The sequence below is a fragment of the Cygnus olor genome, chromosome 3 (assembly GCF_009769625.2).
Source record: "Cygnus olor isolate bCygOlo1 chromosome 3, bCygOlo1.pri.v2, whole genome shotgun sequence".
NCBI classification, from domain to species: Eukaryota; Metazoa; Chordata; class Aves; order Anseriformes; family Anatidae; genus Cygnus; species Cygnus olor.
Window position 1 is genome coordinate 87,853,426 of NC_049171.1, and position 14,972 is coordinate 87,868,397.

The 14,972-nt window shown below is 35.5% G+C and overlaps 1 protein-coding gene across 1 annotated transcript in view; it reads left to right on the forward strand.

The window, feature by feature from the left end:
- Positions 1–14,972, forward strand: part of LTBP1 (latent transforming growth factor beta binding protein 1) — a 202,148-nt gene that overhangs the window by 122,870 nt on the left and 64,306 nt on the right. Inside the window, 5 exon segments of the mRNA XM_040551251.1 lie at positions 2,831–2,998; positions 5,602–5,835; positions 7,798–7,820; positions 8,800–8,899; positions 9,482–9,580. Coding sequence (XP_040407185.1) covers positions 2,831–2,998; positions 5,602–5,835; positions 7,798–7,820; positions 8,800–8,899; positions 9,482–9,580 — 624 coding nt within the window.

Consider the following 14,972-nt stretch of genomic DNA (forward strand, 5'->3'; position numbering starts at 1 on the left):
TTTCCTTCCTCACTGGAAATTTTGAAATCCCTGCCATAAGAGCACCAGAACTTTTAGGGATGGAAGACTGCTACACAAAATGTTGATGTTAGCAAAACATCATTTTCCCAGGTCTAAGCTATGCGACAGTCTGTACAGTATTGCCTTAGATTTATGAAGTGTAGCAAAATCAGCTTGAAGCAAAGAAATGGTTTGCAAAATACATTTCAAATGGTTTAAGTTCAATGAAGTTTAAGTAAGAGAAAGAAATTCTTACAGTGTTAAGTGTCAAGGAAACTGATAGGTATTGCTCATGCCACTACTTATTGTCAATAAAATGAAATTTCTTCAAATGTAAACCTCGTGATATGACCAAAAGAACATAAATTTTATTAGATGTCATTTTATCATTTTTGTCTTTTTCAAAAGGGATAGATATCTTATGTCTCAATAATCTGATATTTTCTTACAGTGGGATTTTATGTGGTAGAGAAAATAAGTAAACTTGACCAATTTCCAAGAGAAGAACCTCTGATTTCTTTATAGTGTAAGATAAATTCCTGTGTTCCTGTAGCAAGACAAAACGATATAATGAAATGGCTCCATTACTGTGGCACAATGCCTGCTTTTAACCAGTGTTTTAGGATGCAGTGCAAAATTATATATGGATAGTGTGCCCAGTGGAGCACTGCACAGAGTTCTTGGTTAGCATTGTCTGGAGCTTGAAGAAGTGCATGCTATGAGATTTAACCAGAAGTTAACACAGACAACATTAGGAAGGAAAAGTAAGACAGAAGAATAATGAAAAAATACTATGTTTTTACGTATCTGTAAGTCATGGGGCATAAAAAAAAAAAAGATGAACAAGAAAAAGCAATGTGTATGATTCAGCAGCTGTGTAGTTTAGACTTATACTGGAAAAATGCATGTGTGTAAGGGAAAAACATTTTCCACTACAGTCTCGCCCTCTGATTTTAACCAACTCTCCAGTGGCCTTTGTTGCCCCTCTCTCATGTTTTGTTTTTCCAGAGGTGCAGATATTTCTGAGAAACTACTTAAAAGCAGAGTAGCACTTGAGTTTACATATTTTGCACAAAATCTGTTGAATATCCATGGAAGAATTATGACCCTGGTAAGACAGCACTGGAATTTCAGTGCTTGCACATAGTCTAAATTCAGCTGTTCTGGAATCAGGAAGATTGAGCATTTCATCCTTTTTGCATCCATTTCCAAGTATGCATATCTGTGTTATGCTATCAGCATCTTTCATGAAACTATGATCTTACAGCTGTTTTACTCTGTTTCAAATATTACTTTTTCCTTCTAAAGGTAGGTAGGTAATATCTGAATATTACCAGGTAGTTAAGGTAAGATTAGATATCCAGGTAATAAAATAAATAATATAATAATATACACCTTTCATTATTTTTTTGGTAAAATTATTCCATTGTTTATTATATTATAATATAATAAGTAATAATAAAAAATATTTTATTCATCTCCAAAAGTTGTAATCTCTTGCACTTGGCTTAGGGGAAATGTAATCAAGCTTGGAATAAATATTTAAGAAACTTTATTTAGTTGCTTGTAGAACTGAAAAACTAAAGCCTATAAGTAAATGAATTGTTGTAAAGATGAAGGAAACACCCTTTAGGGCACCAGGGAGCTAGAGAAGAAGTACTATATAGTCATGCTGACAATTAACAGATTTCTATGCTTGTGTGTTTTTCCTGCTACATTTACTAAACATTCAGCCAAGGATGATCTTTGGTGCATTTTTCTCCTGATTAAGAAGGATTAGAAATTCAGAAAGAATTAGGTGAAGGAAAAAGTTGTGAACAGCATGAATGCAAATATTTTCCTCCGTTAATCAGTTTTTACTTGGTTTGAGATCAACTACCTCTGCAAAAAGAAAAGAAGGCCTAGAGAACAAGTGAATTTCTTTAAGTTTTTTTGGAAGAGTATAAGTAAAAAATACAACATTTCCTAAGCTCCTTACCTACCTCTAGATTTATAAAATAGTATAACCTGAAACCATAGGTGAATTCTTCCTTTTTTCACATAATAATGTTATTGTAGAGGTTAATGGCATTCAACTGCTGAGAAAGTTTTTCATCATTTGAAGAATTAAGCACCACTTAATTTAATCCAGAAAAAAGGAGCTGGTTTTCATTTTTCCTTTTGCACGTCATGTTGAAAATCAAATATTCTTTGTACTTTGAGGGTTAAGAGAGAGGTTGAGACTGTGATATCCAGGACTGTTAACTGTATGTGAATGTGGATGCATACATTAGAAAGCTGGATGGATGTTAGCTTCCCAATTACCACATACTAGTCATAGTTTATAGCCTTTGCCTCTTCCACGCTAAACTAAATGTTAAAAAAAAATATGTAATTGTCTCTTTTATAAAAGGTATAATGTCTGAGACTTAATCCTTTTGCAGACGTGTATATACATACATATATAGTTATAGCAGAATTTTCCAGAGGCTCTGTAGGTTGTCGCCACTGTATATTGCCAGTTACTGACCTTTATCGTAAGCAGTTGTATTTGTGTGCAGGTGAGGAAGCTGATTCTGGTTCTTTGTTGTGGCAGCATAGCAACTGGTGGTTTGGATTTTTTTTCCTTTTTTTCTTTAAAATGCATTTTGGTCTAGGATGGCTTGGAATCTAGGAGTGTTTGATGCCAAATGTATTTTATAGTGCGATTATGGCTTGAGATAGGTGTTTGAAATAAAGCTTTTGTAGAGAACAATTTTAATGCATTTAACTGGTGTTGGAAATCCCGTGGTGATTCTCTGTTTTGCTTTTCATGTGACCAGCACCATCCTCTCTTCTACTTTCATTTCAGCTGATAGTCCTATGGTTGCTGAAGAGAAAGGACCCTGCTACCGATTTGTTAGTGCAGGAAAACAATGCATGCATCCTCTTTCTGTTCAGCTCAGCAAGCAGCTTTGCTGTTGCAGTGTTGGCAAAGCCTGGGGCCCACACTGTGAGAAGTGTCCCCTCCCAGGAACAGGTAAGAACTGCCCATTAAAATTATAAGCTCATGCCCACCCCATGTTTGTTACACATGCTTTAAAAAAATATCCAAGAATTTATTTAAAAATAAACCAGAAGTGTTCATCAGTAAATTATGACAGTTCTACTGTCATGATTACTATGTGATAATAGAATAATAAAATGTATACTGTCTTTGTTCACAAGGATTCATAATTTTAAAAAGTGATTAGATCAGTATTATATTTTGTCCAAATATCTGGTCAAATTAATCTTTTTTTAAAAGCATGATCGATCGTTGCTTATTGTAATACATATGATGTCTAGCTTATTCAGTATTTTAACACAGGTGCTTGTAATGTAATCCCCTCTTACTGAAGTTGCTGCTGCAGATGTCACTCATAATACAAATTATGTATTTTTGTGGAGTATTGTATAAAAATTCAGATTTTCAAAAGTAACTAGTTGCTTTGGGAAATCCACAGCAAACATAAGCAGCATGATGAGAGTAGTGGATGTCATACTTTTTAAAGCTGGGCATACAGAAATGGAAGTGACCAAAGTTTTTGAGCATTTCAATTGATATTTAAAGCCATTATATCCTGTGAGACTGCTAGGTTGCTAGCTCACTGATTAGGATTTTAAAATTCCAGTTCACTTTCAGGTAAATAATATTTCCATGGCTTTTTAATGCAGCAAGAACATATTCTCATCAGATGACTAGCAATTTAAATGCAGATGCTTTATGTCTATGAGAATATTGCATGAAACTTTATGCCCAACTCCATATATACATTCTGAAGCTGAGAATATATCTTTTTTGCCAAGATAACTGCTCTCTTGTTAAAAAAAAAAAAAAAAAAAAAAAAAAAAAAAACACTAAATATTATGTGCAATTGATTGTTTTAGTTACTTTTCTTAATGAAAAGACTTAAGAGAAAATCTGGGAGTAGAAAATTCTGATGAGCTATGTGGGAAAAACTTTTCCCATTTCATGGCAAATTTCATGATTTAAAAACATGTTCCTTTCTATAACAGGTTAAATTCATAATGATCTTTCAGAGTTTTCAATGAAAAATGTGTGAAAGTGGGATATTCCAGAATGGGGTAATGTATTTACTGCAGCATCCCATGTTAATTTAAGTCGTTGGATTAAAGAGTCAACATCTCTCTCTCTGATAGCTTTTAAAGTAGTATGAAGTAGATCAGCTCTGAAAGACTAAGAAATGTCAGATATATATGCAGCTGTTTACAACACTTACATGAGCTATCTTAGAACAAGGCTCACATATCTATTCTGCATTTGAGAGAATATGACCCAAGTAAAGATTTCCTACATCCTGGGTATGCATCTGAAGGGACCAGATTTCTTACCCTCAATTAGGTGTTTTTGTGGCAAGTTTTGATATTAGCATTTTCCATTAAAAACTGTTTTGTTGATCTGAATCCAATCAATCAATTTCACCCTTCATCTTCTCTATTGCTAACGCACCATCTGAACACACTCCAAGAAATGTAGTATCTATAGTAGAAAATCTCTAATGTATAATTCAATGACTTCATTTGTGGGGTATCTGTAGCTAGTATTTTGTGGTTTTAGTTTAGAAGCCAATTCATTTTAGAACATTGATGTGTTTTCACAGCCGAATTTGGTGAACCTACCAATGTCCCACTCTGCGCATCTCTTAAGAAGCTATAAGATATCTCATTAGGCACTTGTGAGACTAGATCTATGGTATTTCATCCTGACATAGCTTTACCTAGAGCAATGAGGACAATGAAGCCCTGCCCCCTCAAGACTTCTGAAGGCCCCCTGTCCATGACAGGAGTATAGCTACTGTCTTTGATGGGAACGAAGGCTGATCTGTGTTTCTTTTTCATTCTTGTCTTCCACTAGGACTGCAAAGACTGATGCTCATGTAGAGCAGCTACAGAGATCAGAGCAGGTGCTGCTGCCTGACTTTCATTACCTTTTAATGTAGCAGCCTTCTAAATGAGATTTTTTCCCTTACAAATGAGATTATTTCCTTTCTCTTCCAGTGTTGATTTGTTTTTTTATGATCCCCATCTTGTTTTTTATCCAGCTCATTAAGGTCTTTGGAAGTAGAATTTGCATCAGGGCTGGTATGAGACCTCTGGTGTAGTCAAATGGGATCCTGTGAAAGAATGTTGTTTCTGATTGATATTATTCTGTTCCTCTAGTGCAGGAGTGGTGAGACTTTCTTCTTTGGTTTCTGCAAAAAGGAAATGATAGAAATAGTAATTTTCATTCCTTCCGCAATGTAAATGATGATGACAATTTGCATATTTAAATTTGTACTCAGAAAGCATATACTGTGTGAAGAGGATTAATAAAAAAAATGATCTTGATAGATCATAATGATAGAGTAAACGTAACTGAACAAAGATGTTAAACTTCAGGGAAACCTTCAGGCAGAACATGCTTTTGAGAGAATGTTCAGTTATATAGTATGCGATGCATAGTTTGTCTAAATATCTTTTATAAAAATGTGTATACAATAGCAGATGAAATTTATTAGTGGTTTTCATTATATTTTCCACTATGTCAACATATTGCACTTTTAGACTCCTAAAAGGAATATTTTCCCATCCCAAATCTAGCTGCTTTTAAGGAAATCTGCCCTGGTGGAATGGGTTATACGGTTTCTGGCCCTCACAGAAACAAGCTATATCATCACCCTGCAGTTAGAGTACAGCCACCTGTCATTGGCAAGACCCCGATTACTCAACCTGTTGCTAAAGGTACTTCTCCTCCACCTCTCCCAGCAAAGGAAGAGCCAGTGGAGGCACTGACCTTCTCACAGAAAAGTGAGCCTGAGATGGCTGTGCAAGAAGGTGAGAGTGGGAAAATTTAGTCTTTCTATATTTCTGTGCATGTGTCTTCGATGGTATGTTTCTTTGCACAGTAGCTGTGTACAACACAAAGAGGAGTCACTTCCCACAGAAGAGCAGTCCATGTCACAGAGTGTATTGTGTTACATGCTTTATTTCTGAAGTTTTATGCATAGCTCCCAGCAGTTGCAGAGAACACCATGGAGAGAGAGAAAATGCTTTAGCCTGAATAATTTTTGTGATAAGAAATAGTAAATATTTTTATGAAGATGTTTCTGAAATATAACAAAGGGTCCAACTCAGGCTTTGATTTACTAGTATTTGGGGTGGTAGGGATGAAGGGGTTATCAGCATCTTCCTTCTACACACTCCTGTAGATTAGCACCACCTGATGTGGGCATCCTTCACTAGCTTGTGGTCTGGTTTCATCCCTGCAGCTGTGCACTCCCTCAACTGGACCATGCCAGATCAGCCCCCCTATGCTGGGCTGTTTAATAATCAGTTGATTCCTCTACAGTATTTCTCCAAGGCTTCGTGTGGTTTTCTACAACCCCCTCGAAGAACTTTTAGCAGCTGCAGTTGTCCTGAGTTTAAAACAAATGCAGAAACAAAGACATGCCGAAAGCAGCGCTATTGTAAATGCATTGCCAGCAAACTTGGCATGATCTAACTGTAGGCAAGCAGATATATGTTATATATGTTCCTGAAGAACCTTGTGATGATACTGAGTGCATAGTAAGCTGTTTCCAAGTAGCGCCTATGACACATATGTCTGGCTGTCATTAGAAAGAGTTTCAGTCAGTTGACTTTGCAGAATTCTGTGTGATGTGGGTTACTTTCTTGTTAAAATTAATACTCTAGTTTTGCTTTCAAAACAAAAATGGAGCTAAACTGAAGCTGGTGAGAAAATAACCCATTCAAATATACCTACAGTCAATGCAGGTTTATATTATCTCACATAAACCTCTGGGTTTTTCTGTGTTACAAAGTGGTATGTCATTTACTAAAATATCAGTTGAGTAATTAGAAGGATTGCCACGTTCTGGTAAATCTTAGAACGCAGAGAAACTGAAGAAAAAAAGTTTTAGTTTAAAAAAACAAAAACCTGCCTTTACAAATGCTTGCTCTAAGTCAGTAATGACACTCATAAATGTTTGAATTTTATATTCCACTTTTGGATATGTTAGAATTTTGAATTTTTAAAATTTTATTAGATCTAATCAGCCCCGCTGCTAATACTAAAGAAACTGAAGTGAGAAAGTGAGAAGAGAGAGGTTTTTCCATTTCTCTTCTGTGAAAAAAGTTGATTTTGAAAAGAAAGACATTCCTACAAGATTTTACAGAAATATATAGATTTCCGTCCGTAAAAGACAAATTTAAAAAAATGCAATCTGCGGTGGAAAATGAAAACGTGTATGAAATTTCTACCCCTCCTTCCTGGGGGAAAAAAAAAAACAACAATAATTTTTGTGGGAAAAAGAAAACAAAAGTACTTCTGCTTGCATAAAGAAAAGGCAAATTTTAAGCCTTTTTTAACAATAAATTTAAAAAAAATGTTTGTTTATATACCATTATGATATTAATTTACCTTTAAAGTAAATACAAATGTTGATACTCTGTGGAAGGAATTTTAGGAGTTTAATCAGTTAGTAAGTTGTTAACCAGTGAGTTTTTTGAATTGTTTCAAAGGAAAAAGATTAGAAACCTGTAATAAAGGTGAATATTAAAGTAAATAATGATAAGCGTTGGTTGGTGCATGGAATCTTAGTATGGTTTCAGGTTAGCTTTTACATTTTCTTCAGGAACACTATTTCAAGTTTACATGATTTTGGGATAAGGTCAGGACCTGAAAGCTTTCTTTGATGGCAACAACCACTTTCCAATGTGATAGTAGTTTTAAATTGAATGTGTAAATAAGTGTTATGTGAAGACTAATTAATTTTCTTTTTTTCTTTCTGGTTTTAGTGGCAACTGCAGCCCCTGATCAGGTAAAACATAATGTGATATATCAAGGAATTAGACTGCAGGTCATGTGTACAAGATGTGATATGGTAACTCTGAAAAGGGTTTAGGGTTCATGAGGAACAAACAACTCACTGTGGACTTACAGTGCAAATCCTGAGGCAGAAAGAGCTCATGTTATTATATACAAAAACAGGCAGATAGAAATTAATCTCCCTTTGGTATTGGTAAAGGATCTAGTGCTGTATTGTTCTATCCAGTTCTGGAGCCTGTATTTTAAGGAGGATGTTTGAAATTGCAGACAGTATGAAGGAGAGCCACTGGTGCTGACAGCTAGAGAAAATGAGTTGGAGTGAAACAGTATGAAGCTTTAAAGACTATTTGCAACACCTGCTTAAGAGACTCATATTAATGCCTGATTTGGTTTCAGTAGTTTTTTTTAGGATTGCTGTATATTCAGTGGAAAAGAGCAGGTACTTATCTGTTTTTAACTCCTCCATTCTGGAGGTTTTTGATCATCTCCACTCAAGATAACAGGATTCATTAGGAGTAACTGCAGCTGTGCTTCATTTAATTCTCCTGAAATCTTACAAGCATCTAATGCTTATGAAAATAAGGTATTCAGTGGAATAGCTAAGAGAAAACGTTTCACAGTGTTCAAAGACTTACAGACATGTGACTATATACTTGTGCGATGCTGTACTGCAGCTAAATACTGTTTATAAGCAATTAAAGACCAGACGATGGGAGAGCTATGGAGTGACAAAGCCAAGAAGCTCCATGACATGGCTCCTTCAAATAAAATCAATGTTGAATTGTATGACATTGTTTAAGAATAGTATTCTGTGTTCTTTCATGCTTAAATTGGTGATGATTAATGATCTCCTATATGAAACCACTCATGGGAGAATGTTAGCAGTTTCTCAAGCCAAGAGTTTGTGCGTTGTTATGATAGCCAAATTAAAACAATGCTTTCAGAATGTAAATTTCTAATTATTCTTTTAGGAATTAGTTTCACTCGATCAAGAAAAGCAAATCCTAGAGCCTGGACAGCCCCAGCTCTCTCCTGGAATTTCAACAATTAACCTGCATCCACAGTTTCCAGGTAACTTGTTCTGTCTGTTCTGACACACAGAAAGTGTTTGCAGCTCTTCAAAGAGTGGAAAGATAGCAACGGTAACAGATTAACGAAAAAATTGACTGCAGTTTAATGAGCAATTTTTCCATGAGCAGAAAAAAAAAAAGAAATCTGAAGTGGGAGGAATTGAGAGGTTGCCATTGGTTGGGTGACATGTAAGTCACATAAAGCAAAGATATATTATAGACAAAAATAATATCCTGGAGTATGTACATGAGAATTTTAATGTCAGCAGAGTTGAAGCTTTTATAACCCGTTCAAGAGGAAACTTTACGTAGGTGCCTTCTTGTAGATTTATGCATAGCTTTAGATGCAGAAATGTTACTATTGTTCTTGCTTTCTTCAGCGTCTCATTTTTTTCAGAAGTGGTAAAATGATGGAAAACCCAATTATACTGCTTTTTTTTTTCTACTCCAGATCTAAGCAGAATAAACTAGTGAAAAGCTCCATAGTGTCTGGCTAGATCGGTATCATGTGTGGATGCTCTGAGTTTGTTGTTGTTGTTTGTTTGTTTTTTGATGCAATTGATTTCCATTCCATGTCACACAGTAGTGATTGAGAAAACATCTCCTCCTCTGCCTGTTGAAGTTGCTCCTGAAGTCTCTACTTCGAGTGCAAGTCAAGTAATTGCACCTACTCAAGTTACAGGTATTGTACTTCCTTTTTAGTACTAAAATAAGTTAAGAAATGACTGTGAATTCCTGACACTGTAACTTGTTCCACATTACTTCAGAATTAGAATAGCCAAGAGAGTATTGCTGTGGACAGAAAGGAGTACTCTGTGGAAAGGTAGAGAGTACAGAAAAACACAGGAATGAGTGTACTATTACCAGAGCCAGGACTTGGACGTTCCCAGGATGTACCTGCCATTTTTGTGCCCACAGATAAATGGTAGAATCAAAAATGAGTCATTCTACCTCAGATTACCTGATCTGGAACTGAAATCCAATAGTTGATGTTCATATTTGCAATCTCGTATGAATTGCAAAGACAAATATGCAGGTACAGTATTTTCAATGGTTTAAAAAGATCCACAACACTATTTTGGTGCATTCAAAATGCCTAATTCAGAGGGCCTCTGTTTTATAACTGGGGTTTCTAGGCACCACCACATTTCAGAAAATAGCAGTAAGTTAAGACTGAACAGTCAGTGAAGTTAATATTATCAAGCAGAACAGGTACAGTTCAGTCTAGTGGATGTAGTCTCTGCTAGAATACAGACTAGGTATGCTGTTGGAGGGGAGTGCTTCAAATAGTGACAAGACAAAAGGAACACCCTGATGCAAGCTGTGCTGTCAGAAAAGTAGTCAGCAGCAGCTAAATAGAAGAGACAGTGGATGAAGTAGCAAAGTTCACTGTTATGTTGTTCAAGGGAGCAGCAGTAGAAAATGTGAAAGACAGGGAAATGGGATAGAGGAAGTATATACTTTTTTTTTTTCCTTCATGACCACAAAGAGGCCTCTGCAGGTAGAGAATGTAACAGACATTAGTTATCAGTGGAGGTGTTGAGTGATCTGGGTGAAAGAAACGCTGAAAAGCAATATCCTACTATATTCTGAGCTACTAAATCAAGGGTTGTGGACTAAATAAATTCCAAGTCAAGACAGCAACAGCAAGACAGAGAGATTATGCCAGACTCCAGATGGGATGATGGATGGTGAGTTTTACCCACAGTCTGTCTCCCTTCTAGAAAACTGTGGTAGAAGTCATTTTTGGCAATGACAAAGCAGGATTATAGGTGAACTAAAATTCATGTCATTTTCCCCATTTCATCCCTTGACACAGAAAGCAGCAGTTAGAGAGCATCACAAACCATTTTGGATATCTGGAGCAGAAACTCTCCCAAGTAAAGTGAATTACAAAGACCCTTTCTCTTTGAAACTGAAGGGTATTATTTCTGATGTGATTCTGCTAGAATTGAAACAGAAGCAAGCAGACTGGACTGTTCCTTCAAAGTTCCAGCTTTTTCTTTCCCTCTGTACTCATTTTTTCCACACATGAAAGCTGTGTGAATGAAGGCCTTCCTTTTGAAATCTTTCGTCTTGTCTGTGCAGCTAATGCTGTCCTTCAGAGGTTCATTGCATTTTAAAATTGAAATTATGATAAGCCAGGAAAAAACTTTGTTTTTTTTTTTTTTTTAAAGCAATCCACTTAAGATCTTCTGTGGAAATTCCTAGAATTTCGTGTGTGACATACATGGATGGGAGATGATTTCTCCACAGTTCATTTACAGCTTATATAACTGTAGGATTTTTCTCATCCATTTTTTATGCCAGAGAGTGCTTGCCAGTATGAGAGATTCTAGGCTATTCAAAGAATTATGTCATAGTTTTGTAGTTCAGTAATCTGTATGTATTTTAAGTTTCTTTTTTCACAATGCTCAACTGAGTGCTCTGTGGCATAAAGTTGAAAGGCATTAACTTTGAAACAGCAAGTGCATAGGGAAATCTGTACTGCAATAATCATGGCCTCCCTTGTCTTTGTGCATAATTTTTTCTGCTGCTATTTTTGTCTTGTAAATTAAAGATGGTTCTACGTTTTTATATCAGTACCTCTCACAGTGCTAATTCTGGAGTACCTGTGGAAAAATTGTTCCATTTCAGTCATATATATTGCAGTACGGGTCTTTGTATCTCTGTTTGCTCCAGACCTGTGAATTTTCATGCTTTGGCATTCAAGCCCCATTTTAGCCCTTGTGCAGATATTTTAATATATATGTTGTTTGAACTTCATAATCATGTGAGAGCATGCTGATCTAGTTCAGAATGCTCTGCTGTCTCTGCATTCCTGTTTTATCTTTGTGTCTCTGTACATAGTGTTTTATCTGAGTACTAGGAGCTTTGACTGTTCCTCCCCGCGTAATATACTTGCATTGGGAGTAACTGATTCCAGTTGCCTGACAGTTGGCCTAGCCCACTAAGGCTTATGGAGAATTCTGAAGTTTTTCTTCCTGTAGGATCTGATACAATCTGTAGTTATCTCTGTGATTGTATATCAGTGTTGTTCCCAGCTACCATGACATCAACGTACGTGTTTACCCTCTAGACATTTTGTTATCTAGACTGCCTTGTGAAGTACTTCCACGTCCCCTTCTGCATATGCTCTCAAAGGCAAGCAGTATGTTCCAAATGGTGTACTGAACATACAAGTCCTAGAACTTGTTTTGTTTATGGGAAACTGACAAATCTCTGCAATGCATCTGATTTGCTTGAGGAATTTGACTCCTGCCATGTCAGTAGATATTTCATGTTTTGTGGTTGAGAGGAAATATTCCTCCTGAATTTTCTGCTTTAGCTCTTTGAGATCAGTGCAATGCCTGAGACTGCACCTTTTATCTCTGAGATTACCAGGGAGTAAACCTAGAACTTAGTTCTTCAGGAGAATACCCTGTGCTGTTGTGTTTTAAAGCACTCCAGTCTTTTTTGAAGGCTTCCGAGTGAATAACTGGTTATTTTCACCTCTAATTCTGTCTCTTAAGAAATGAAAGTCTCCTGTTTGCAGAAAATAAATCTTCATACAGTGTAAGTAGATTAGTTTTGAGATGAGTTACAAGAGTTGCTTTTCTGACTGCCCTTGGCAAACATTACCTAGAAGGCTGAGCCCTTGATTGTGTGCTTTCCTTGGTGCCTTTCACAATCCTGTTTTACATTTTCACTTGAAGTGAGTTCTGTACTTTTTTACTTCAAGACTTCAGTCTTACATATCTTCTGAGCTACTCTGTTTCCATTTTATTATGAAAATTCTGTGCTTTGTTGCCTCTTGTGTCTACAATATTTCTGGATTTTATATTTTCTTTCATGTCCTAAAACAAATTATAGAGCTTGAGTCCTATGTTGAAATTTCATTTTGCCCTTTCGCTTAGCATATGGATTTACAATGTATATTTGGACAATACAGTATTTATATACTACGAAATAATGACTATTTATTAGCAAACAAAAAGGTGGCTCATCAAATAGGTTGCATAATAATTTTTCACTCTTTACATTTCTATTTTTCTTATTCAAAATCAAAATATTTGTGGGTTATTTTAATAGATGCTATGTACACCTCCAATATCCTTACTGAAAAAAATAAATAAAGAAAAACATATCAGGTTATTCACAAATAAAACTTTTCTGAAAGAAATTCTCATGATCCACCCTTTCCAGAAGGATTTCAAAAGTATTCATTCTTCTCACCCTTAATACAGAACGTGTTGTAAATATATAGTATATGATAAGTGTGCTTTGAAAGGTTTACTTCTGGACAGTCAATACCCTGAATGCTACAATAGGAAAAGTAGTGAAAGATGCTTTAAACTAAGAATTTAGAGAGGTAGAATGTTTTTAAGTTTAAAAATGGAATTGATAAATGAGAATTTTAGGAGTTTTCCCTTTATATAAGTTATCTTACTTCCCATAATAAAAGAACTCCGTGTTTTTTTAAATGTTTTTCTACATTAGCTTGACAACCACTCCCTTGTACATTCTTGTCCACAAGTGAGGTCTGTAGACAGTGCACACAGTCTACTGTGTATGAGAAGTGTACATGACTATGGTCTTTGAAGGGTGTAAACTTCATGGGATGTTGATCAACATGTTTCACAAAAAGCAGATGCAGAGTTACTGTAAGATCTGTTTTGAAGCATTCTTTTAAACATTTTTGTTTCTTCCTTTTTGATGTATTAAAGTTGTCTTTTCTACATACATCCACGTGTCAAGAAGTAAAAATAACAGAAATGCAAATAATACTCCTGTCATAGCTGAAACTTGTCTAATTCATGGTTCTGTGTCCAAAGGGCCTGAAAATTTCACTTGCTATAAATCTGAAAACAAAAAAAGTTAATGTACTATATATACGTGAGAGCATTGCAGTGTCAGATTGGCTAGTCTCAGAATTAACACAGGTTTTGAAGTAATTGCAATGTCCAGGTAAGTACTTTAAGATGCAGTATTGTATATGGTAGACATATCTACCGTGTAGTTCCTTGATTGGCATTCACAGAGTGAAATTGCATGTTTTAGTAAAAATTTCTCTCTTAAAAGATGGCTTTCTTTCATGAAGGCATGGCCAGTGTGGATGTTTGAATCTGAATCACCCTGCTGTTGGAGGTACAATTCTGTCCCCAGTTAAACCCTCCTGAATCTATGGCAAGAATAGAGATATTATCCTGTCCTTCTGCAAGCATTGAGCTGCCTCCTTCAATTACCTCTAATTAGTTTGTCAATCCCATATGAAAGCTTTACTAATTAGTAATGGTCAATGAGAATTTGGAAGTCAGCACTGCTGTGACTTTGCCCCTTCTGACAGTCTGCTCCCTGCTTCCTTATGGGGGGAGGAAGTTACTACTCTGTTGTGAACTAACATCAGTTGAGAAAAAATGGTAGCTTTCCGTGTTCTTCTGGGTTTTGTTTCCTCAGGAAAAAGAGTGGAACTACAAATTGCTGTGTTCTATGAAGGAAATTAATTAGGTTATTATTTAATATAATAATTACTAAATAAAATAATCTGTTGTTCATATACAGTTTCAAATGTTCAGCTATATAAGACATAGTAAATGCAAGTGAGGTAAGATTTGCAAGATAAAATTCTAGACTGGGTAAAATAAACTGAATATAGTTAATTGAGGTGGTTTTGAGTGCCTTAGTTCTGCACCTTCAGGTTTAGTTAAATTTAAATGTAATCTGTTTCTAAATAGTCTGAATAAATGATTCTTCTCTACAAATTATAACTTCTTAAGAAGTTACCATTTCATGCTGCTATATAACCTTAATTTACTTTGCAACCAAATATATTCATTAATATTCTTAGCAGTAACACATTTACTTTGAGAATTTCCAAAACAACTCTAAGGACTTAGCATCCAATGCTGCCCTATCTGAATCTCCTTATCTTACAAAATATGTTCAAGCTGTTAGCTGATGTGTATTCTGTAAAAATAACACAAAACCTACCACAGTTATTTTCATAACCTTTGCTGCAAAGATTAAATGGTGTATATATATATATATATATTTAGATTGACTTTATTTTATTTTTTTGTGTACTCATTTATAGA